Source organism: Geotrypetes seraphini, chromosome 7 (genome assembly GCF_902459505.1).
Source record: "Geotrypetes seraphini chromosome 7, aGeoSer1.1, whole genome shotgun sequence".
Classification (NCBI taxonomy): domain Eukaryota; kingdom Metazoa; phylum Chordata; class Amphibia; order Gymnophiona; family Dermophiidae; genus Geotrypetes; species Geotrypetes seraphini.
Window position 1 is genome coordinate 65,726,476 of NC_047090.1, and position 25,694 is coordinate 65,752,169.

At 43.7% G+C, this 25,694-nt stretch overlaps 1 protein-coding gene across 24 annotated transcripts in view; it reads right to left on the reverse strand.

Annotated features, from left to right (window-relative positions):
• The window catches only part of PPFIBP1 (PPFIA binding protein 1), a 324,575-nt gene that overhangs the window by 277,769 nt on the left and 21,112 nt on the right, over positions 1–25,694 (reverse strand). For 15 of the 24 annotated variants that reach the window (XM_033952614.1, XM_033952610.1, XM_033952613.1 and 12 more), the window contains exon 2: positions 10,651–10,689. The exons of the other annotated variants lie outside the window; for them this stretch is intronic. In XM_033952614.1, coding sequence (XP_033808505.1) covers positions 10,651–10,676 — 26 coding nt within the window. In that variant the 5' untranslated portion in view covers positions 10,677–10,689. The remainder of the gene's footprint in view (positions 1–10,650; positions 10,690–25,694) is intronic. 24 annotated transcript variants of the gene reach the window in all.

The following is a 25,694-nucleotide window of genomic DNA, read 5'->3' on the forward strand; positions in this document are numbered from 1 at the left end:
AATCTTTATTGTCTCAACAAATTCTACAATTCACAGAAACTGTGAGAAACGAAGACTATGCTTCAGAGCATGAGAATGACTGTTAATCTAACCGAGTATTCCAGTCCATGTCCTTACAAAAAATGGTTATAATTATTTCCAATCTTCAAGATCTCCACATATAAAAAAGAAATTAAACATGGATCTTATTGTAAAGTGAATTTTAATTTACAATGATAGGTCAAAAAAGCCATAAAAATCCTTAAATTATTTTCTGTATTGTCCCATTAAAAAACTGATATCGATGAATAAATTTGGTAAGAACCCTAGAAATAGTTGCTCGATGCAAAAATGCTTTCAAACTTGTAAGGATTCTCTTTGAGGAATCACAATGTATAGTATAATGATACTATATCCAAAGTGACCATTAGACAACCTGAGATGTCACCGGTAAGCAATAGAAAACTGCAAAATGATTGGTTGTAAATATTGGGGAACTGAAAGTTTTCCCAGAAGTAATTTTTTATATTGAAAGGGAGTTGTTGTTAATAATTTAAATAAATTAGAGAAAACTAATGCTAAGCCTCCACCTTTCTTTGAGCATCTAGAATTAAAGATAAAACTGTAATTAGTAGGTAATGAATCCAAAAAATAATCTTCTCCTGACCTCAACCATGTTTCCATCAGGACCATAAAGCACAGTTACTTACCATAACAGGTGTTATCCAGGGACAGCAGGCATATATTCTCACATGTGGGTGACGTCATCTACGGAGCCCCGATGCGGACAGCTTTTTTAAGCAAACTTGATTGAAGATTTAAAGTTTGCTCTGCTGTTCCACGCATGCGTGCCTTCCTGCTCCACTAGAGGGCGCATCTCCCCCTCGTGGTCTCCAGTTCCCTTAACTAGCAAAGAAGCCAACCTCGGGGAGGCGGGCGGGTTGTGAGAATATATGCCTGCTGTCCCTGGATAACACCTGTTACGGTAAGTAACTGTGCTTTATCCCAGGACAAGCAGGCATGATATTCTCACATGTGGGTGACCTCCAAGCTAACTGAAAAGGGTTGGAGGGAAGTTGGCAATTTAAGCAAATAGATTACGCAATACCGATTGGCCGAACCGGCCATCGCTCCTGGACAATGTATCCAGGCAGTAGTGGGAGGTGAAAGTATGAACCGAAGACCATGTGGCAGCCTTGCAGATTTCCTCAATAGGTGTGGACTGGAGGAAGGCTACGGAGGCTGCCATCGCTCGGACTTTATGTCCCGTTACTCGAACATGCAGCGCGAGACCAGCCTGAGCGTAGCAAAAAGAAATACAAGCAGCCAACCAGTTGGACAACTGGGCGACCCAGCCGATTAGGGTCGAAGGACAAAAACAATTGTGGGACTGTCCGATGAGATTGGGTGCGTTGGAGGTAGAAGGCCAACGCTCTCTTACAGTCAAGCGTGTGTAGCGCCGTCTCTCCGGGGTGAGAGTGGGGCTTGGGGAAAAATACTGGCAAGACGATGGACTGGTTGAGATGAAAATCAGACACCACTTTAGGCAAGAACTTAGGGTTAGTGCGGAGGACCACCTTGTCATGATGGAATACCATGAAAGGTGGGTCCGCCACCAGCGCCTGTAGCTCGCTAACTCGCCGAGCGGAAGTGTGTGCGAGCAGGAAGATCACCTTCCAAGTGAGGAATTTCAGATGGCATTTGTCTAATGGCTCAAAGGGGGGTTTCATGAGTTGAGCCAGGACCACATTAAGATCCCAAACCACCGGGGGAGGTTTGAGAGGAGGGTGGACATTCAAAAGACATTTCATGAAACGAGAAACTAGGGGATGGAGTGAAAGGGCTTTTCCTTCCAGGGGTTGATGGAAGGCAGCAATTGCACTAAGATGTACCCGAATGGAGTTGGTCTTCAGGCCGGAGTGAGAAAGATGGAGCAAATACTCCAGGACCAAGGGGACCGGGACTGACACCGGGTCCTGGCCGTGCGAGGAGCACCAGGACGAGAATCTGGTCCACTTTTGGGAATAGCAGGTTCTAGTTGAGGCCTTCCTCGAGGCTTCCAGTATTTCCTTGACTGATTGCGACACAGGGGGAGAAGTCAGGGGGAGAGAAACCAAGCATTCAGATGAAGAGACTGAAGATTTGGATGCAACAGTGAACCCTGGCTCTGCGATAGCAGAGAGGGAAACAGAGGCAGAGGCAGTGGATCTCTGGTACTGAGTTGAAGTAGAAGGGAAAACCAGGGCTGGCGTGGCCACCGAGGAGCAATCAAGATCATAGTGGCTCGCACTGGTTTGAGATGGACCAGCGTCCGCAGAATCAGAGGAAAAGGCGGAAACACGTATAGAAACCTTCCCTCCCAATCTAGGAGGAAGGCGTCGGCCTCGAGACAGTCCAGGGAGTACATCCGGGAGCAGAATTGAGGGAGTTTGTGGTTGAGGGGGGAGGCGAACAGATCTATCTGAGGAGTCCCCTACTTCTCGAACACCTGTCGTAAGGTTTGAGTGTGCAGCGACCACTCGTGTGGCTGGAGGAGGCGGCTGAGTCTGTCTGCCATGCAGTTCCGCTCTCCTTGTATGTACACCGCTCGAAGGAAGATGTTGTTGGAGATCGCCCACTTCCAGAGATGCAGGGCTTCCTGACAGAGGGCCCGAGACCCCGTCCCCCCTTGTTTGTTTACGTAGTACATTGCTACATGGTTGTCGGTTCGGACGAGAACCACCCGGTCGTGGAGCAGATGTTGAAAAGCCACAGCTGCGAGATAGATGGCCCGAAGCTCCAGCACGTTGATGTGACAGCGGCGGTCCTCTGTTGACCACATCCCCTGAGTGCATAGGCCATCCAGGTGAGCTCCCCAAGCGTACTCCGACGAATCCGTGGTGAGTACCTTGCTGTGTGGAGGGGCGAGAAAAAGTAAACCTTTGGATAGATTTGAAGAGTCGGCCCACCAGAGGAGCGATCGTTGCAAGGAAGGAGTCACTATCACGGGACAGTCGATTGGGTCCCGGTCCTGACGCCATTGGGAGGCCAGGGTCCATTGAGGAATCCTCAGGTGGAGGCGGGCGAAGGGTATGACGTGGACGGTAGAGGCCATGTGGCCCAGTAGAGTCATCATCTGCCGAGCTGATACCGAGGTCAGCAGCGAAATCCTTCGACTCAGACTTACTAATGCCTCTCGACGTGGAGGGGGAAGGAAGGAGCGGAGTCGAACCATAATCAGCACGACCCCGATGAACTGTAAGGACTGAGAGGGGTGCAGGTGGGATTTTAGGAAGTTTACCTCGAACCCCAGACCTTGAAGGTAAATAATAGTCTGTCGGGTCGCTGAGATAACCCCCTCCCTGGACGGGGCTTTGATCAGCCAGTCGTCCAGGTAGGGGAATACCTGGAGGCCCTGCGCGCGTAAGGCAGCTGCGACCACCACGAGGCATTTCGTGAAGACTCGGGGTGACGACGCCAGGCCAAAGGGGAGGACTCGGTATTGTAGGTGCAGGTCCCCCACCTGGAATCGCAGATACTTGCGGTGAGCGGGGTGCACTGGAATATGTGTGTAGGCTTCCTTCAGATCGAGGGAGCAGAGCCAATCGTCGATAAGAGGGTAGAGAATCGGTAGGGAAAGCATCCGGAACTTTTCCCGCACCAGAAATTTGTTGAGTCGCCTCAAGTCTAGAATTGGGCGCAGGTCTCCCGTCTTCTTTGGTACCAGGAAGTAACGGGAGTAGAACCCTTTGCCCCGTTGGTCGGGGGGGAACCACCTCCACTGCCCGTAGGCGAAGCAGTTCTCGAGCTTCTGAGAGAAGGAGGGGTAACTGAGTTCGGTTGGGAGGGCACGCCCTTGGAGGATTGTCTGGAGGGTTTTCCCGAAAGTTGAGAGAGTATCCTGATGAGATCACGCCAAGGACCCATGCGTCCGACGTGACTTGTTCCCAGCGCGGGTAGAAGGCTCTGAGGCGTCCCCCGATGGGAAGGAGGCCTGGGGCTGTGGCGGAGGGGGGCCAGCCCCCATCCGCTTATCCCGTCAAAATGACGGGGATGGTTTGGCGGTCGCAGGTGGCTGGGACTTGGGCGGAGCCCGATGGTGAGCTTGCGGGTGTCTGGGTGGAGGCCGTGAGAAGGCAGGGGTAGACTTTTGAGGGTAGCGGCGAGGAGGGGCCCTGAACGGCCTGGACGCTGGCGGTTTTGGTTTTTGCCGAACGAGGGAGACAAACGAGCGTTCGTGCTCCGAAAGGCGTTTTGTAGCTGCCTCGATAGTGTCATCAAACAGTTCTTTGCCCACGCAGGGGAGGTTAGCCAACCGGTCCTGTAAGTTGGGGTCCATGTCGACGAGGCGTAACCAGGCTAGGCGGCGCATGGCGATAGCGAAGGCTGCCACTCTGGAGGAAAGTTCGAAGCCATCATAGGCCGCGTGAAATAAATGGAGGCGTAGGTTGGAGAAGACCTCCAGGAGCAGAGTAAAGGCTCCTTGGCGTGAGGCTGGCAGGTCGGTCGCAAAGGCTCCCAATAGTCCAATGAGATGTTTTAAGTAGGACGTGAAGGTGAAAGTATAACTTTGTACCCTAGAGGCCATCATAGAGTTCTGGTACAGTCTTCTGCCGATCTTGTCCAGGGTCCGACCCTCTCGCCCTGGGGGGACCGCCGCTGAGACCCGGGAGGGGTGAGCCTTTTTCAGGGAAGATTCTACCAACAGCAACTGGTGGGAGAGCTGTGGTTGCTCAAAACCTGGGTATGGTACTGTACGGTACTTGGACTCCATTTTGGAGGGGACAGCTGTTACCATATAGGGGGTCTCCAGATTCCTGAAGAAAGCCTGTTGGAGTACTGGATTGGGCGGTAAGCGAAGGGACTCTCTGGGCGACGACGGTAAATCTAGTTCGCCAGGTACTCTTTAGAGTATCTTGAGTCGGACTGGAAGTCTAAGTCCAGAGCGTGGCCCATGTCCTGGACAAAACGAGTGAAGGAGGGGCGAGACGTTCCCGGGGCCCCGTGTGGGGACGGTGAACGAGACCTTCGGGCGGAGAAAGACGGGGAGGCTTCCCTCGAGTATCGAGGTTCATGCTCTGACCCGCGCTCCGAGACCAGGGAAACACTGTGGCAGTGTTCCGGGGTCGAGGACCTACGTCGTCTCGAGGAGCCCCTCTGAGATGATGCCGGGGTACCGATCGATGTCGAATCGGTGACCTCGACCGGTGCACTCCACCGGGGGCGACCTCGTATCAGAGTATTCCCGTGTGGTGGAGGCACGGCCCGAAGGCTTGGAAGGCTTCGCCGGGGCTGAAAGCATGGGGCTTCCACCATGCGTCGCCGGTGTCCCCGAGGCTGGCTTCTTCGCTGGTGCGGAACCTGAAGAAGGAAGAGGAGACTTACCCGGGGCCGAGGCTTTTTGCTGTCCCGAGGTCGAGTCTCGAGGTGGTGCCGATGTATTCGGGGCCGAGGTCGAGGCCGGGGCCGACCTCGAGGCCGAGGTAGAGGGTTGGTCGGCGGGCTTTTCTTCGACGAAGGGCCCGGTTCTGAAAAGTAGCGCACTGGGGGCAGGAGTCGGTTGGATGGGCGGCCCCCAGGCAGAGGATGCACCGGCGATGTGGGTCTGTGATGGAAAGAAACTGCTCGCACCGGGTGCACTTTTTAAAGCCGGTCAAAGGCCGGTACATAGAAAAACGAAACTGGCTGAGGCCCAAGTAGCCACGCGGCCGCGGCGACCTGGAAGCCTCCGGGTCGGTCAAAATGAAGCAGGAACAGATAAAGAAATAAATAAAAAACGCGCACAGCGACTAAATCAATAAAATAAGAAAAAAATTGCGGTGCTAGAAGGCAGTTGGGGCAGAGCCTAAAAATACACGTCTTCTAGGCTCAGCGGAAAAATTTGAACTGGAGACCACGAGGGGGAGATGCGCCCTCTAGTGGAGCAGGAAGGCACGCAAGCGTGGAACAGCAGAGCAAACTTTAAATCTTCAATCAAGTTTGCTTGAAAAAGCTGTCCGCATCGGGGCTCCGTAGATGACGTCACCCACATGTGAGAATATCATGCCTGCTTGTCCTGGGATAATATGAATATCATTCTCTTTAATTATATCAGAAATCAGAGCTTTAGACTTAAATTGCTTGACAATTCAATAAAGAAATGTTAAGTTTTTCTGAATAAATAGTCTAGTCCCTAGATTTCTGACATCCCAAAGACAGTAAGGCAATAATATTCTGTTCCTGATACATGAGGCAGATTTGCATACATCACCTCCATTATATGCTAATCTCACTCATGCATATTCATTAGGGATATCATGAAAACCTGACTGGCTAGTGGTCCTCCAGGACAGGGTTGGGGACCACTGCTCTAAGGTACAGCATGCACAACCACACACTGTTCTTAATGTGGCCACGCATCATTTTTGAACCTGCTGCAGAAGTGTAAGAGTCTATGCCACTGAAAATACTGCTCAGTGAAATCAAATGAAGCCATCACTATGTTCTTAAGTACACGTCGTACTTGATTTGGCCATCTAACTCAGGTTTCATCTCCATAGTAACAGCTACCTTGAATTAAGTCATATCCACTCCAAGTTCATCAGAAACAAGAGCACTGCTATGATGAGCAGGCACAATATGGACCTACTTAACCGGTAAAAAGCAGGACTAGTAGGTTCTTTCTAGTTTAAGCATGTAGTCAACAATCACTGCATAAATTTATAGATTATCCCAACCCCTCCACTGAACACCTCCTCTTAGGGTTCAGACTAGATGCAGCTGCAGATCTTCCATCATCAATGTATATCGGCAAATGCAAGAGAGAGTACCAATCTTGCTGCCTCCACTACCATCGAGCTTTGGTCAGCCACTGTGGAGTCAGTGGAGTCAGGCAGTAGCTTAGAGCAAGGGTTCCCAACCTAATGCTTAGGACATACCTAACCATGCAGGTCTTTCCGATACCCACAATGAATATGCACGAGATAGACTTGCATACAACCGAGGTAGTGCATGCAAGTTGATCTCATTCAGTTATCCTCTGGTAAAAGTTCCAGAGCTCCTGGTAAATGTAGCCAAGTCGTTAAAAAAATGTTTGGAGAAATATGTGTTGTGGAAGAGTCCATATACTGTTATATATACCAGGGCAAAGCCGAAGCCACTTCTTATATTGGGGGGAGGGAGGACAGTAGCAATCAATCTTGTTAATTTATGAGATCCTGCCAAAGTACTAAAGTACTTGGCAGAATCCCATAAAGTTAACAAGATTATGCCCTGATTTGGCCACTGTTGGAAACAGGATTCTGGCCTAGATGATCCTTTGATCTGACACAATATGGCAATTATGTTGTTATTAGCAGATTAAAAGCTAGGAATTACTTCTTTACAGCTAACTATGCAATGTCAAAGCAAATTACAGTACATGCCAAGAAGCTAAAACAGAATATTAATATACTCAGCACATGCAAGTAACACTAAACGTCAGGGATCAGCAGCTTAATTATGCTCACCATGAATAAGAGGTAACTGAGGGCTACACTATGTGAATAATTGGATAATGCTGACACATGGGTAAAGAGCTGAGATCCAATTCTAGAGTATCTAATTGAAAGAACTAATGCCAAATTACTCAGCCTGAGGAGCAAGAGGCATAAGTGATTTTGGAAGAACAGAATTAGCCTAACAAGGTTTTTATTTATTAACCAAGGTGGTATACAGCAAGTACAATTCAACAGAAAACTTACTTTTTGTTAAAAGCATAATTGCAGTAAAAGGACCAAATATAAACAATGAAATGAGGTAAACTCAAAATCAGTACATTTCCCCCTCCGTATTTGCGGGAGTTAGGGGCAGAGCCGGCCCACAAATATGGAAAAAAACATGAATAATATTTGGGCCAGTTCTGCCCTTATCCCCCGCTTCCCCCAGCTATTTTTAGCCCTGTGAGCCCCCCCTTAAGCCTTACCTGGTGGTCTAGCGGGTTTTCAGGCAGGAACAATCTTCCCATGCTCCTGCCCCATGCAGATCGCTCATAGGAAATGGCTACCTTGAGCTCCCGTAGTCTCTCGAGCCATTTCCTGTGAGTGATCTGCACGGGGCAGGAGCATGGGAAGATCGCTCCTGCCCCTAAAACCGGATAGACCACCAGTAAAGGCTTAAGGGGGGACTTACAGGGCTTAAAATAGCATTAAAAATTAAAGTAATTTTTTCATTTAAAACTGCAAATAAGCAAATCCGTAGATACGGAATTGGCGAATATGGAAGGGGAAGTGTAAACTGAAATAATAGAACTACCAAGAAACAGTATCAAAAATATACTTATTAACAGCACTGCAATTCAAATAGCAAATATATCATCAATGTCAACATAATAGTTATAAAACACCTAATAAGCATACCTAGAACATTCAAATAGCAGATATGACGCTATTGCTTTTCTACAATACAGCCGAGGGACCAACTGCAGATATTAGATGGGGACAAGATGTGTGGTAGAGTCTTTCAGGATAAATAGATGGGCAGCTAAACTTGAGGCAAGTTGTTTATACAGTTAAACAAGATAGAAACAAAGAAACATGACAGCAGATGAAGGCAAAATGGCCCGTCCAGTCTGCCCTTCCACACTATCTCCTCTTCTCCCTAAGAGATTCCACATTATCTCCACCGGGAGACTAATCCACGCATACACTTCTCCCTCTGTAGTTGCGGTTTCAGCAATCACGGTTTCGATTATTCACGGTTTTTAGTTTGCTAGCTTCTCCCCCACCCAAATTGCATAGAGAAATCGCCAATTCCAAGCATTTACAGAGAAAATCGCCGATCCCAGCACTTTCTTCACCGTGTTTTGCCTCTCCTTCAGGAACAGGCCAGGTCTCCCACCATGTTATTTGTGGTTTCACCATATTCACGATGGTTTTTAATTGAAAACAGTGAACAACATATGAAAAAGTTATTCGCAATTTTTCTGTATTCGCGGGTCTGTTAATCCCCTATCACAACGAATACAGAGGGAGAAGTGTATAAGGAACTAATCTAAGTTACAGTGTATGTAAGTATCAAGCTAATCACTCTGTATTAAAGGCTTGGGAGAAAAGCCAAGCTTCCACCTGTTTCCTGAAGTACAGGTAGTCTGGTGTTAGATGTAGCCCCTCTGGAAGTAAATTCCAGAGCATGGGGGCTACTCCTGAGAAGGCTGGAAGGTTATCACATCGTACAATTTCTTTTGATGAGGGTACAGACAGTAAAGCTCCTTGAACTGGAAGACAAAACTTCTTAAGAGGCTCCCAAAATTGCATATAACCACACTTTCTAAAGGTTTGCACCGAAGATCTCGTCATATACTGCACACACATGCAAAACTAGTATCAATATTTAAAATTTATGCATACAAGGCTTGATTTGTCAAGATACTCTTCCCATTCTCTATACATATGGAATGGCACTGATGTTATCAAACCCTAGATCAAAAGTTAAGTAATGCAACATAAGAATTGCCACACTGGGACAAACTGAAGGTCCATCAAGCCCAGTATCCCATTTCCAACAGTGGCCAACCCAGAACCCAGGTCCCAGCTAGATCCCAAGTAGCAAAACAGATTCTATGCTGCTTATCCTAGGAATAAGCAGTGGATTTCCCCAAGCCACCTCTTTTAGGAAATTATCCAAACCTTTTTTAAACCCCACTAACCTAACTGATTTCACCACATTCTCCGGCAACGAATTCCAGAGTTTAATTACACATTGTGTGAAGAAATATTTTCTCCGATTTTAAGTCTACTACTAAGTATCTTCATCGCATGGCCCCTAGTCCTAGTATTTTTGGAGATTAAACATGTGATTTACATCTACCCTTCCACGCCACTCATTTTACATTACATTACATTAATGACTTCTATTCCGCTTGTACCTTGCAGTTCTAAGCGGATTACATCAAAAAGATAACTGGTCATTTCCAGGAAGAGGAATACAATTAAAGACGTTGGGCCTAATACATCAAAACGATAGCTGGACATTTTCAGGGAGAGGAATACAATTAGAGGCGTTAGGTCTAAGTCATGTTTTAAAGGGAGGATATTAAGAGGGGGAGAGAGGGGAAAAGAGAGGGGGTTAGGAAATTAGGATGAATTTCTTGAATAGTATGGTTTTGATTTCTTTTTGAAAATCTTTGAGGTCAGTTGAAGCTGTCAGTAGGTTGGTGATGGAGGGGTCCAATTTAGCTGCATATATTGCAAGTAAGTTGTCATACATCTTTTTGCGTTTAGTTCCTTTAAATGGGGGGTATGAGAAATAGGACTGGGTTCTCCTCTGTCTGGAAGAGAGGTTCCTGTTTAGGCGGTTGTTTAGGTGGGAGGGTGCCGTTCCGTTTAATGTTTTGAATAATATGCAGTATAATTTGAATTGGATGTGGGCTTGTATTGGAAGCCAGTGTGAATCTAGGAAGGCGTTGGTGATGTGGTCAAATTTTCCAAGGGAATAGATCAGTCTGAGGGCAGTGTTCTGGACGGTCTGTAGTTGTTTTATTAGGTATGTGGGACAAGGAAGATAGAAAGTGTGGTGTAATGGTTAGAGCCACAGCCTCAGCACCCTGAGGTTGTAGGTTCAAATCCTATGCTGCTCCTTGTGACCCTGGGCAAGTCACTTAATCCTCCACTTCCCTAGGTACATTAGACAGACTGAGCCCGCCAGGACAGATAGGGAAAATACTTGAGTACTTACTGATTTGTAACCTGTTCTGAGCTCATTTGGGAGGATGGACTAAAAAAAAAAAAAAAAAAAAATCAAATAAATAAATATCATATCACCCCTGAGTCGTCTCTTCTGCAAGCTGAAGAGCCCTAGCCACTTTAGCCTTTCCTCATAGAGAAGTTGTCCCATCCCTTTTATCACTTTTGTAACCCTTCTCTATACCTTTTATAACTCTGCTATATCTTTTTTTGAGATATGGTGACCAAAACTGCACACAGTACTTGAGGTGCAGCCGTAACTAGAATATTGATCTGTCCAATTGGAAAGCAATACTCCATTCCCACCATTTGCCAGATCAACCCAACTTCTTTTGTTTTTGAAAATCTTTATTCATTTTAAAGTGCACCATATTATACAAACATTTTATACTTTAAACAGCACTTAAATTCAATCAAATTATATTTCATAACAAATACATATCTCTTCCCCCCCCTTCTTATACATACAAAAATTACAATCAACAATTAAATTAAAGGTATGTCCCCACCCTGGACGTGTATAATCAAAGGGCTAAATCAATAATTACTCCTTACAGAATTTTGTCAGTGGTTCCCAAGCATCCTTAAATTTTCTATAATGTCCCAGTTGTATGGCAATCATACGTTCCAGTTTAAAAGTGTAGCATAAAGATTCCCACCAGATTAACCAAACTTCTATTATTTAAGTGTCTTTATTGCATCCCATCCCAGGTAGCTGCAAATGTTAGGTAATCTAACAAAAACTATAACTATGTTATTTATTTATTCATTCATTCGATTTTCTTTACCGTTCTCCCAGGGGAGCTCAGAACGGTTTACATGAATTTATTCAGGCACGCAAGTATTTTTCTGCATCTGTCCCAGCAGGCTCACAATCTGTGATATTATGTTAATCAGGTTTTCTATTCTGCCTTTACCTTTTCAGTTCAAGGTCAGTTTACATTACAAGAGGTTGGGTTAGTTAACCCAGGAAGTTACTGTGGACAGTTTGACATAGACACTCAATAGGGTTGCTAATATAGGTACATCAGTGCAACTATTAATACAGTTAGGTCATAGTTGCAAGTATTTAGGTTATCATTGGCTCTTCATTTTGTCCCAGGAGTTGTATTAGACAGTTTAGAAATGGGCTTTTACAATTACCATTTCCCTTACTTCAGGACTGACTCTATGTCTTGGTACAGGAATAAGAACATAAGAACTGCCATCTCCGGATCAGACCTTCGGTCCATCAAGTCCGGCGATCCGCACACACGGAGACCCTGCCAGGTGTACACCTGGCGTAATTTATAGTCCACCATATCTTTATATGCTTCTAAAAGTTTTCTGAACCCGAGATAGAGGTCACAAGATCATAGTGTAAGCAGTAGTTGGTTCCAGTATTTTGATAATTGATATTGGACGGATAAGGTAATTTGCCTGGTAGACTATATTATTGCATGCTGGGAATTTTCTGGTGAAATCTGTTGTAGGCACCCTGGAGTAGGATGGCCAACTCTGTTAGGTAGCTGGAGGCATTCCCTTTCAGGATCTTTAAGGCAGTGATACCTAATTTAAACCTGATCCTTGTGGTTATGGGCAGGCAATGTAGTTTCATATAGTAGGGGCGTAGGTGTTCTGATTTCCATAGTCCATATACGAGTCTTGCTGCATTTTGAACTAGCTGTAGACGCAATAGCAACATTTTAGAGCAAAGAACTAGTGTTACATTACAGTAGTCTAATCGAGATAGAATTATGGATTACGCTAAAATTTGGAAAGCCTCCATTAGAGAATGACATGGGTAAAAAAATTTTCCCCGTCACCACGACCACTGTCCCCACCCCATCCCCATGACCACTGTGCCCGCAGCATCCATACAAGCCTCAGTACTGCAATATTTAGCTTATTCCTTCCTTATAAATCAAAGTTCTGGCTGCTGAACTAGAGAAAAAGATGTTCAGCTTGCAGGGCTTTGTTTATAAATTTTTATCAACACAACTAATATACTACTTTATACTAAAGCACACTGCAGAGAGAGAAGTTCCTGTGCCAGAGTGAAAAGGGGAGGGGACACAAAACTTCCAGGTACAATAGATACCGTTTCAAGTTGCCATGGCAGCTTGGATTTGTCGAGGCCTTAATTAATGGCCTGATGACATAATTAAGCTTCCTCTCTCCCAATAAATGTAAAATGGGAAAATGGCCTCAGTATATCAGGCTCTAAAAAGCTGTGGCAGCCTTCTGAAGAACAGCCTACTCCCCCAACACACAATCTCTGATGAGAATGATAGGCAGGCTTAAAGTGTTCCCATTCACTGGCTCCTAAGTTTGGCTGGCTCTTAAATCCAAAGAAAAATTTGTCAAAACCTGAGCTATAAAAGGATTGGGTGTAGTACAAATTAATGGGTGTGTGTAAACCTAGACCTACACTTTTTTTTGTTGTTGTTAAGAATTAACCACTTTGAACTAAAGTTTTAGTGATCATCAACCAGTATAGAAAAGTGTTTCATAAGTGGCTCAAAGCCCTCTGGATGTTGGACTCCTCAGTAAGAAAGTGAAGCTGTACTATGACAGTCAGCCTGATCAGTCATAAGTATGTACTCATACATAATTTTTGTACTTTCCTCTGGTTGTCATTGCCTAATGAATTGAACACAAAAAGAAATTATTCTTTACCAAGTGTCAACAGGTCTAAAACAGAGAATTCTGATAGCAAAGTGTTTAAAAATTCACTACCACTTCAATACAAAAATTCTGAAAGAGTTATCAAACTGTCTGGATGGGCCAGCTGGGTTTTTGTGTGCTGTCACTTATTTTATTTGGGCCTGTTACTCACTCAGGGATGGATTCTCAAAAAACTAACCATGTATTTAATGATGGTCGCTAAACTGGTTCCCGCCGGGTTAGCGTGCCAGTATTTTAACAGCTAATTACCAGAACGGCTCTCCGTGATCTTTTCTGAGTTTTCTAGCAGAATCAGATTCTGCCATGCAAATGAAGCATGAGGTCATTAATATTAAAATGGTAGTAAAATAGACTTATTAATATTTAAAGAAGCACTCAGAGTGATTCTCTAATCATCAACGGGTAATTCCCCTAACCTCATTGTGCCACATTTGCGGACAAAATTTTCTGACAGTGTTTGTGCTGTCATAGCCTTAATTTCCGATCAGTGCCTAAGCGCTGCTTGGCTCAGGTACTAACAGGAAAGTGACGGCTCAGACCCCCCACCCCACCCACACACACACAACCCCCGCACCTTTAAATTGAAGGACGGCAGGAAGGAAGCCCACTCCATCCCACCGCCGGGGTTCCCCACCCCAACCTTTAACTTCAAGGACGGCAGGAGGGATGCCTACTCCCTTCTTGCCAGCAGACCCACCTCTTCAAAATGGCAGGCCTTCCCCCTTCCCGGTGTAACCTGGGATGCAACTGTGAGGGGCCTAAGGCTCTGATTGGCCCAGGGGCCTTAGGCCCTTTCCCAATGCATCCCAGGATGCACCAGAAAGAGGAAGGACCGCCATTTTGAAGAGGCAGGTCTGCCGGCCAGAGGCACTAGGTATTTCTTCAGCTGGCCTTCGTTGTAAAGATATGGGGGGCAGGGGACCCGGCGGCAAGAGGGAGTGGGCATCTCTCCTGCTGATCTTGTAAGGGTGTGGGGAGGGGGGTGGGCAGCAGCTGATGAGTGGGAAACATTTCCTTCTGCTGCTCTCCCTAACAGTCAGTCATCTGAGCTGGCAGGACTCAGGGAGACCTGCGGCTCAGTTGATCGGGGCAGGGAAAGCAACCTTGATAGAAGGGAGGAGTTGTGCTTAGCAATTGCTCTTGTGAGCAAGCACCAGGCATAGTTCCTCCCACTCTTTACTGGTGATTCTCCGCACAAAGACGCATATGATGTATAATAGTCCTTTTAAGGACGGCATTGGAAATCTGTTCCTTGCCATTTTACAATCATTTTAGCTTATTTTACATTATTCTTGACTATTTATGTTTTGTTCCCCTTCCTTTTGTTTTTTTTCCCTCTTCCCCTCTCTTTCTGCCCATTTCCATCCTGTATGGTTAAGTCAATGTTTGTCAGTGTGTCTGATCGTTTGAAGCATTGTTTTTAATGTATGTTTTTATTATACCGTTTTTATATATTATGTAAAACCGCTTTGAATTTTGATAAGGCAGTATATCAAATTTTAAATAAATGCTATTATGCTGAGAATCACCAGTGAAATATAAAAATCGTTCCCAGTAAGGCTACTACATTGACTTGACAGATTTTACCGGCGAGTTTTGAGTATCTGGCCCTCAGTTTGGCATCTACAATAAAAACCCTCAGGGCCCTAGTTGAAGACAGATCCTAAATAGCAGCAAGGCCCTAGACACAAAGTCTCAAGCTAACCACATTTTCAGTCCATAGCAGTGCCTAGCAGGGAATGAGAATATCTAGCTCCATGTTGAAATGACTAGTCCAGCTTGGTTTTACCCTACTTATAACATAGATAGAAAGTCTCTCTTCTCACAGAAAGAAGTAAAAAAGGCAGAGGTGATGCAGCATGTCCCTTTCGACACAGGAAAGATGACCACCTAACACAGAAGGCACTACGACTCCATAGTGACTCCGGCTAGGTGCGCGGGGGAGGAGGAGGGGGGGGCGACGGTGACTCCAGCTGGGGGGGAGGACGACTCCAGCTAGGTGCGCGCAGGAGGAGGACGAGAGAAGGAGGACGACAACTCCAGATAGGCGCGCTAGCTGCTGTAGGGTTACTAGATGTCTAGTTTCCCCAGATAAACGTTTTTAAAATTGAAAGGCCGCCCAGACTTCTGACAGAGTCCTCAAAAAATGGACATGTCCAGGGAAACTCCCTACTGCCCCCCTTTTATCACCCTATACTTGTTACAAGATCGACAACCCTTTTAAAAGACGATTGTAAAGCATGAGAAAATTGCCTTTTTCTGTTTGTTTGAATGTAGTAGGTTGGCATTTTGTAATCCCCCTCTTTCAGCTCTCCTAAAACACTGGGCGTCAGATTCTACAGTACATCTGGCCTCTGGACTCCCACCAGTGGCATTCTTAGCATATATAGCAACAAAAAACTCAGATGTATTGAAAATCAAACGTATGCAATGGAAACACTTTCAATATAGACTGATGAGATGTTCAAAAGTATAGTGTAAGGACAGTCAAGGCTCTATACCAGATGAAAAAATGAAGGAAAAAGCCTCAGAACAGGCCTTCCCACTGGTTCATAGACAAAATCGCGCAAGACAACGGCGCGCAGACAACTGAGCGCAAGGTTGACGGTGCGCCGAACAAAAGCACTATTTTAAAGGGTTCCGACGGGGGGTGTTGGTGGGGAACCCCCCTATTTTACTTAACAGACATCGCGCTGGTGTTGTGGGGGGTTTGGGGGGTTGTAACCCCCCTCATTATACTTGAAACCAAACTTTTTGCCTGTTTTTTAGGGAAAAAGTTCAGTTTTAAGTATAATGTGGGGGGTTACAACCCCCCAAACCCCCCACAACACCAGCGCAATGTCTGTTAAGTAAAGTGGGGGGTTCCCCTCCACACCCCATCGGAGCCCCTTAAAATAGTGCTTTTCTTCGGCACGCCGTCAACCTTGCGCTCAGTTGTCTGCGCGCCGTTGTCTCGCGCAATTTAGTCCCATCACCCTTCCCACCTCCACAAAGGTAGCTAGTAAAAGGTGGTCAAGCGGTAATCTCGCTGGCAAAAAACCTTCAATAAATACTGGGCACTTGAGCTTAAAACTGTGCTTCACTAATAAATGCAAGACTGATCGGCACACCAGCAGAAGATAAGTGGATTTTCAAGTTTCAAGTTTATTATTTCTCTTGAAATTCTAAGCGATGAATATTTTAAAATACATTCAATAAGAGACAAACAATACAAACTATAAATGATAACATTGGGTAAATTACTAATACATATTCTCATTACATAAGGTAAGATAGGGTTTTGAAATACAATTGATTAAAGAAAAGCAAAACAAAGGAAAAGCACAATAGGGAAAACATTTAACGCTAAGACATAAAATAATAAAATTACTGGCCTTAAAAATTATTGAATTAAATATTAAAAGCATCATTAAAAAGAAATGTTTTTAGATTACTTTTAAATTTTCCTAAATCCTGCTCCTTTCGTAAATAAATTGGAAGAGTGTTCCAAGTCTGTGGAGCAGTTACCGAAAAGATAAACTGCCGTCTGGTATTAATAATCTTCAATGAGGGAATGGTCAGTAAATTTGCTCAATAGATCTTAAGGTTCTGCTTGGGTGATATGGTATTAATAGCTTGTATATGAATGCTGGAGTCTTATAAAGAAGAGACTTGAAAATAAGCAAACAAAGTTTATATGTTATCCGATGGATAACTGGAAGCCAATGTGCATTTTTTAAAAGGGGTGTAACGTGATCAAATTTTCTGGATTTGGTGATGAGTTTTATGGAAACATTTTGGATAATTTGTAGGCGTTTGAGTTCAGTTAATGATATACCTTTAAAAAGAGCATTACAGTAGTCTAATTTAGAGATCACTAAAGAGTGAATAAGAATGTTTAACGATCTTGGACATAAAAATTTTGAAATAGACCGAATCCTACGTAATCTATAAAAGGTGGTTTTAACAGTATTACTAATGTGATCATGGAAATTCAGTTTGGTGTCAAAAATCACCCCTAAAATTTTTGTATTATTAACTATTTGTAGTGGAACATTTTTTATGGTGAGAGGAGCAATGAGGGTAGAATTTTCTTTCCATGGAAAGAGCATCACGTTTGTTTTTTTTTATGTTAAGAGCCAGTTTATTTGTATTTAGCCATTGATGAACCTGGTCAAGTTTCTCACTGATCTCTTGAATATCAGATATTTTATTAGTATCTATTGGATGCAGGAGTTGAATATCATCTGCATATGCAAAAACTTGAAAACCCACGGATTGACATAGGGTAATTAAAGGAGCAAGAAAAATATTAAATAATAATGGAGAGAGAATAGACCTTTGAGGAACCCCGTAAGTAGTTGATGGTGATTTAGATGTTGAGTCTTTAAAGAGGACGGTGGAAGAGCAATCTGTTAAATAGGATATAAACCATGAAAGAACTTGATCAGTGACACCAATGGATTGAAGTCTGTCTATAAGAAGTTGATGATCAATCGTGTCAAAAGCCGCAGAGAGATCAAGTGAGATTAACAAGGTCGTTTGATGATGATCTAGGAAGTATTGAATAGATGTAGTCATACCTATCAATGCTAGTTCAGTACTATGGTGTTCTCTAAAACCAGTTTGATTGGGATGAAGAACATAGGTTTTTTTTCCACAAAATCTGAAATTTGATTAAAGACTATCTTTTCTGTCAGTTTTGCCAGAAAAGGAATATTGGCTATTGGTCTATAATTAGTTGGGTCATTATAACTAGCATTTTTATCTTTGATGATAGGACGAATGATTGATTTTTTCCACGCCATTGGAACTATGCTTTGGCTCAGACTCTCAGTAATTAGTGTATAAATAAATGGTCCAAAAATATGAAAATAGTGCTTTAAGATGAAAGGAGGAATTAAATCAGCTTTCGAACTCTTAATATTAATGGATTTAAAAATGGTCTCAATGTTTAAATTTAGAACATCTTGAAATTAAAGAATCAGTCTTGCATTTATTAGTGAAGCACAGTTTTAAGCTCAAGTGTCCAGTATTTATTGAAGGTTTTTTGCCAGCAAGGTTACCGCTTGACCACCTTTTACTATCCACCTTTGTGGAGGTGGGAGGGCCTGTTCTGAGGCTTTTTCCTTCATTTTTCATCTGGTATAGAGCCTTAACTGTCCTTACACTATACTTTTGAACATCTCAATCAGTCTATATTGATACTTAGTAGAGAATGACACGGTGACAAAATTCATCACCGTTCCCGTCCCCGTGGGAAATAATCCCATATCATTTTCTAGTGTCTATTTCAACCTCAGTCCTTCTACACCAGCATTCTTCAAAGCAAAGCTTGAGGGTCAGTGATTGAGTCCATTCATACTCTGATTCTTCCCTCTCTGCTTAAAGAATGACATGAAGATGGTTTCCCGCGGTTATCCACGGGAACGGTGATGAATTTTGTCACCGTGTCATTCTCTAATACTTAGCATATATGACACCCAGGGATGGTCATTTTTTAACATACCCTCCTCTACATGAAAAACATGATTTTTAGTAATAATCTACAAGTTGCACAACAAGAGTTTACCTAGTAAAAGGCAGCATCTTACACACTGCAGCGAACAGTAGAACATCAATACACAAAATATAAAACAAACAAGCCAGATTAGTACAGATCGATCCTACAGAAAACCATATTTTTCATACACACAGAACACCCCTCGCCTAGTATGGAATAAGTAATTCCAAACTAAAAATAGAAATATGTAGGCAAAAGTTAAACTGAAACACCAAGAAGCCGGACTCTGCATACAATGCAACACCACAGAAATAAAAACAGTGATGCATGTCCCCTAATATTGTAAAAAATATAAAGACAGAAGATGTAAATTTGAAAAGAGAGAAACAAAATCACTTTACAAATGAACAAATAAAAACAAAACAAATGGAAAATAAGATACCATTTTATTGGACTAATACATTTTTCAATTAGCTTTTAGAGGTCAGAAGCCAAAAAGACACTACGAAAACCTCATAAGTTAATCAGAAAACTCCACCATAAGCCTCTTCAAAATTTTTGACTCCCTGAGATCAACTCAAAGCCATCCGTGGCAGCTCAGCTTTAAATCAACCGAATGCAGCGCAGCTAGCATACTACTTCCAAGAGAAAACCAGGAAAATGATGAAGTCCTTCACACACTCCTTAGAAGAAAGTGTTGGCCAGGACTGACCATGCCACACTGCTGAGGAATAAAAAATTAATGTCCTGGATTTATAATTGTATGTTAAATTCTTACTTGAGTGTATGAGTAAGCCTCAGCCCCACCACTCCACCGCTACAGTAGTTTCCAACAGCGGGAAGAATTATGTGGTTCTCATCACCGGCTTACCCATTATCATTCATTTTTATCTTTAATCAATAAGTTATTAAATATTTTTAAATATTTTATATATACATCTCTAATGTTTCATTTTGTGTAAGTTTTGACACTTGTCTTTATATTAGCCTAACCCGGGAGCTGTAGCCCAACATGTTTCGCACTGTCATGCTTTATCAAGGGTCTATACACTGTTTAGAAGAGAACCACATAATTTTTCCTGCTGTTAGAAACTACTGTAGCGGTGGAGTGGTGGGGCTGAGGCTCAATACACTCAAGTAAGAATTTAACATACAATTATAAATCCAGGACATTAATTTTTTATTGGTTCAAATACGGTTCTGGAATGAAATATATCACTGAGAACATTGTCATATAATTTGACACTGCTGAGGAAGGCATCCCCTGCCGACAGATGCTGGTCAGAGTTCTCCCCAATTACAAGTAAAGAGATAGAGCTGGCTAATGAGGCTCTCAATGAAACCATCCAGCCTATACATATGTCAAGCAAAACAACTGTCCCAGGCACCCACCTTCCATCTCTGGCTGACAGACCTGATCAATACATGCTTGCACAACGGCTTTTATCCCAATGCAGTATCGGTAAGTACACTAAAACCCATACTGAAAGCCCATGGCCTGGATTTAGCTAAAGTCAAGTGCTTCAGACCCATAGCTGGAATACCCTGGCCAGCAAAACTGTTGGAATTCTCGTCAACACACAACTTTTCGACTTCATGGACCAATGGAATGGATTACACAGCACGCAACATTGCTTCAGAGCTATGCATAGCACTGAAATGCTTCTACTGGAACTAACCTCGACAGCCAAACACTACTGAGCAAGGGTAAAGTCAGTCATAATGCAATTCAACATCTCAGCTGCTTTCGACACTGTGGACCACTCTCTCCTGCTCCAGAGATTGGACAAACTGGGTATACATGGAACAGTCCTCGGCTGGTTCTCACAGTTCTTGAAAAACAGGTCCAACAAGGTTTGGAAGGGTGGCCAAATATCCCAGAGTTGCATACCCTCCCATGGGGTCCCACACACTCTCACCCTCCCTGTTCAACATCTATATTTAAAAGCAATGAGCAACAGTCTCCTCTTCATCTAGTCACATGTTTTCTCCTACAAAGACAATATTTTCATACTTTGCACAGCAAAAGCATCTCTGGAAGACACCCAGCACCTCTCAAAAGCTGCTATTGAAAACCCAAGTACCTGGGCCCATAACAACTTCCTTAAAATTAGCAAACAAAAGACCAGGGTGCTCTGGTACGGTAACTACAGTCAGCTACCTTGCAAAGAACTAGTGCTACCAACTGGCAAAATATTTGAGATAACGAACTCTGCAAAGGTGCTAGGAGTTACATTAGACTCCACTCCAAGGCCAAATCGTCTCTCTGGCTAATAAAAATTTTCTTCAGACTGAGACAACTGAGAACAATCAGACCAGCCCTGTCCCAAAGCGTCTTTAGGAAGGTGGTACAAGCCATCCTACTGCCCCACCTAGACTACTGCAACTCCCTATACTACGGTGACACAGAGGGGAAAAAAAAACCCCCAACAAAAACACACACCTGCAAGTGCTCCAAAATTCAGCAGCAAGGCTGATCTTCCAATTACACTGCCAATCACACTGCTTTGAGAGGGCCAGCCCACTTCTACTCAAACTACACTGGCTACCTGTGAAAAAAAGAATTCACTATAAGTTAGCCTGTATGATTCACAAGTCTATCTTTGGAAAAAATTCCAGCAGACTAGTGATCAGCATTCCAGTCTCACACATCTTCCTTAACTCAAGGACCATACTGCTGCTGCTCTCCCATATTCTCCTGACGGCATATAATAAAGCTCATGCGCCACTCAACCTCTTCCCCATTGGTCCATCTCCCTCCCTTCCCTTCATCTTTGTGGTCACCTTTCCAATCCAAAATTTTCTTTTTCAGCAGGACCCCGGTGCGGCAGCCATTTTCATAAGTTGCAGACAGCTGCCCTGCCCGAAGCTTTACCTCTGCCGCGATCCACCCAGCGGAAACAGGAAGTTGCATCAGAGGGGAAGCTTTGGGCTGGCTAGCAGCCTACAACATGAAAACAGCTGCCATGCTGGGGCCCTACTGAAAAAGAAAACTTTGATTTGGAAAGGCGTCCGCGAAGGTGAAGGGAAGAGAGGGAAATGGGCCAACAAAGGGGATCAAAAGACTGGACCACGGGGCCCCCTGGAGCTATTGGGCCCAGAGCAGCTGCCCTGGTTTACCTTCCCATGGGGGAGGAGTTGCATGTCTAACATCAGCCTCAGCCCTTCTCTTCCCCGAAAGCAGATGCTTTGTATCAGTATCTCTGCCTGAAGCAAGGCAAAACGTACAGATCACTATGCTTGGGGTGCAGGATACAGATTTTGGGAATCCATTTAAGCGAGTGCTTGAGAGATTTTTGTCTGTGTTTAAATGGGCTGTGTATGTTGATATTGTGAAGAACTGTGGATTGTGCGGCCTATAATTTTTTTTACTAAAATAAATAAAATGAATACCAAGTATCACTCTCTCTCGGAATATCCAGTACCGAATGTAGCACTTGGCCACCACAACTGATTTCAGTGTCATTAAAGCACCACCTGTTGTGATGCAGTTGTCAGTAGAAAGCTGTGGCACTGAGTAGAACATACTGGCGAGACCTCTCCCCCTCCCCTTGCAACTGCATCAGAAGAAACAATCAAAGTTATCTGTCAGACAAGATCCTGTTAAATCAGCTCAATCAGTTTGTAGCATAACTCGATCCTTTTCTTTCTTGCCAATTAATAAGCAGACAGCATACAAGCAAGGTGTTATCTGCTACTATATTTCTGCATTTTGCCTACATTTCACTTGCTGGAAGACACGATGCCATTTGCTTAGCAATATGTAAATCCAATCCGTCATGATTGTGACGTACTGTATATGAAATCTGAGATTGTCAATCAATCCTGGATAAGATATTGCGACTGTCGTGTTCACATGAATCCACAGTAATAAAGGCAATGGATTTTTTTAAAAAAGGGACATTTTGTAATTAACTTTTACTGCTAAGCATTTATAGATACATGTTTGTAAACACATCAGCTAGACTATGCAAAGTATTTTTCCACAGATAAAATAGGAAAACTAGCTGAACACGTCTGGCCTTGAATAGTTTTAGACTTTCACTGCACCTCATATTGGTAGCTGCTGTCTCCTGTCAATCCCAGACTTAGTAAAGAAATGTTTTCCTCTGTCCCTTGATACAGGCTCAGGCAACACAGACATCGTTCTCGCTCTTGTCTGCATTTGAGATACATAACCATGGGTTAAGCCAACATGGATAAACAATCCTAGTCATTTTAAGTGAAACACAGTGACCCAACACGGATTGTATTTCAAATTAGTTTGTATCTCCCAGCCTAAATCCCAAAGCAGGTCTGAAGTTACAAATAACCAAATAGGGAAATGAATCTAGTTCTTAAACCAAATATTATTTCAGGCACCATATCCTCGAAGCAGAGCCAGTGGCTGCTACAGAGTTCTAGAAAAGGACCAGAAAACAGTTATGTATTCATAACAGAACTAAGTGTAGGGTTACCATATAGCTCCAGAAACAGGAGGACGGATTGAGACATCCAGGTTTTACTTCCACTACTTAAAAAAAATAATAATAATACTCCAATCAGCAGCAGCTAGCTATTCCATGAACTTAAATGAGAACTATTATCCATGCTTTGCATATTTTCCATTTCTTTGGAAAAGTGACAACACAGATTATTTCTAGAAGCCTCCAACAATAATGGCATTATAAAAAGTTTATCTGGTGTCATCCATATTGCTAATAGGCACCTCCATCTTACAGACAAACATGTATTGGGGAAAATAATGAAGCTTCTACAATTCAGACTGGTTAAGTTGTTCATGTATTCATATGTGCTTCTAAGCAGGTTTTCAGGAGGTGAGGAGTGGCCTAGTAGTAGAGCTGCTGCCTCAGCACCCCGAGGTTGTGGGATCGAATCCCAGTGCTGCTCCTTCTGGGCAAGTCACTTAATCCTCCATTGCCATAGGTACAAAATAAGGTACCTGTATACAGTACTCCCCCAATATTCGCAGGGGTTCCGTTCCAGGAACCCCTGTGAATCTTGAAAAACCGCGAATACGGTTTTTCGTGGGGGAAACTGGAGAAGGCAGGAGAGAGCAGCCGGAGCTGTATGCTCCTACCGCCTCTTCCTGTACTAAAGTTGGGCCTTACCAATCAGAGAAGGAGAACCAGGGCCGGAAGGGGTGTGATGACAACGACTGGTAGCCACCCTAGCCAATAAAATGTCAGCACTCTGGGACTAACTCCACGACAGGAAGGAAGAGGGAGAGATGAAAGGCTTGTCCTATTGAGAGAGGGGAAAGCTTGATTGACTGCACGAGTGCCCTATCATGATGCAAGAGGGTTTCCCTCCCCTCCCCCTCCTACACTGAAAAAGAGGCAACAGGAGAAACCTGTCCATCAAGCGGGTTACCACAACGAAGGGTGTGGTGCCAGGGACAGCTGCTGGCCAATTAGAAGAGGTACTTGAAACTGGAGCTTTCTGCAAGCCAAAGGCAAGAGTAACAGCGGGCCGTCCAACAGCCAGGCCAGGGAAAAGTAAGTTTATTGCTGTGGGCGCAGGACTGGGGCGGGGAAAAGCCATCAAAACAAAAACCGTGAATAATCGAAAATGCGAGTGTAGAAACCGCGAATACGGAGGAAGAAGTGTAGTATCATGGAATCATAATAACTCATTTAAGCAAGGTCCTCAGAAGTGCCAGTGTTAGCCAAGTGTTTTCAATGGCTATAATACTTTTGGCATAGGATTCCTTTTGTTGTTATTTTTTACGGGGTTTTTTTTTAAAGTGCTTTTCTATACAGTGCTTCTTCTATTAAAGTGCTATATTCAATAATTTTATCCCTCAATAGAAAGCTCCAAGAGCTAAAAGCTAAAAGACCCATCAGAGACCACCACCACAACAAAGCTAGAAACAACCTTAGACACAGTAGAAAAATGGATGATGGATCACAAACTAAAACTAAATTCTGAAAAAACAAAATTCCTTTTGCTCGAAAAAGCCCAAACTCCTACCATCACTGAACTGAAAATCAAAAATACCAAATACCCAATACAACCCGAACTAAAACTCCTAGGAGTTACGATAGACAGATGTTGCACAATGCAGCCCCAGATCAACAAAACAACCCAGAAAGCTTTTCTAACCATGAGAAATCTCCGTAAAATCAGAAAATTCTTTGACCAAGCACAATTTAGACTAATCGTCCAATCCCTAGTCTTAGGTCTGCTGGATTATTGCAACTCCCTATATCTTCCTTGTCCAGCCACTATGATAAAACAACTCCAGACCATACAAAACACCGCCCTCAGATTGATCTACTCACTCAAAAAATATGATCATATAACAACTGCCTTCTTAGACTCTCACTGGTTACCCATACAAGCACGAATCCAATTCAAATTCCACTGCCTGATATTCAAAGCATTACACGGCTCTTCCCCCTCCTATCTAAACAACCGCTTAAACCAAATCTCCACCTCAAGACACAGAAGAACCTCGAACCCTTTCGCCTTCCCCCCACTCAAAGGCACACAACGCAAGAAAATGTTTGACAACCTTCTGGCAACACAAGCAGCAAAAATCAACCATTCCATCTCCAATCTTATGACAATATCAGACAACTTCAAAACATTCAGAAAAGAAATCAAAACCCTGCTTTTCAAAAAATTCATCCAAATATCTTAACCCCTCCTCTTTTACCTCCAGAAGATTCACCTACCTTCAGATAACCTTCCCCCAAATTACCCACCTTAACACCTTCCAATTAAACAAATACCATAAATAGATTGTAACCTACCCTCTCTAACTGCATTCCATATGTATTTTTCATACAGTTCTTCACTGTCAGTTTAATTTCCATCCTATAAGTTCACATAGAATTTTTCTTTTTTCAACCATCTTTATTTTCTCTTCTTTATTAATTTCC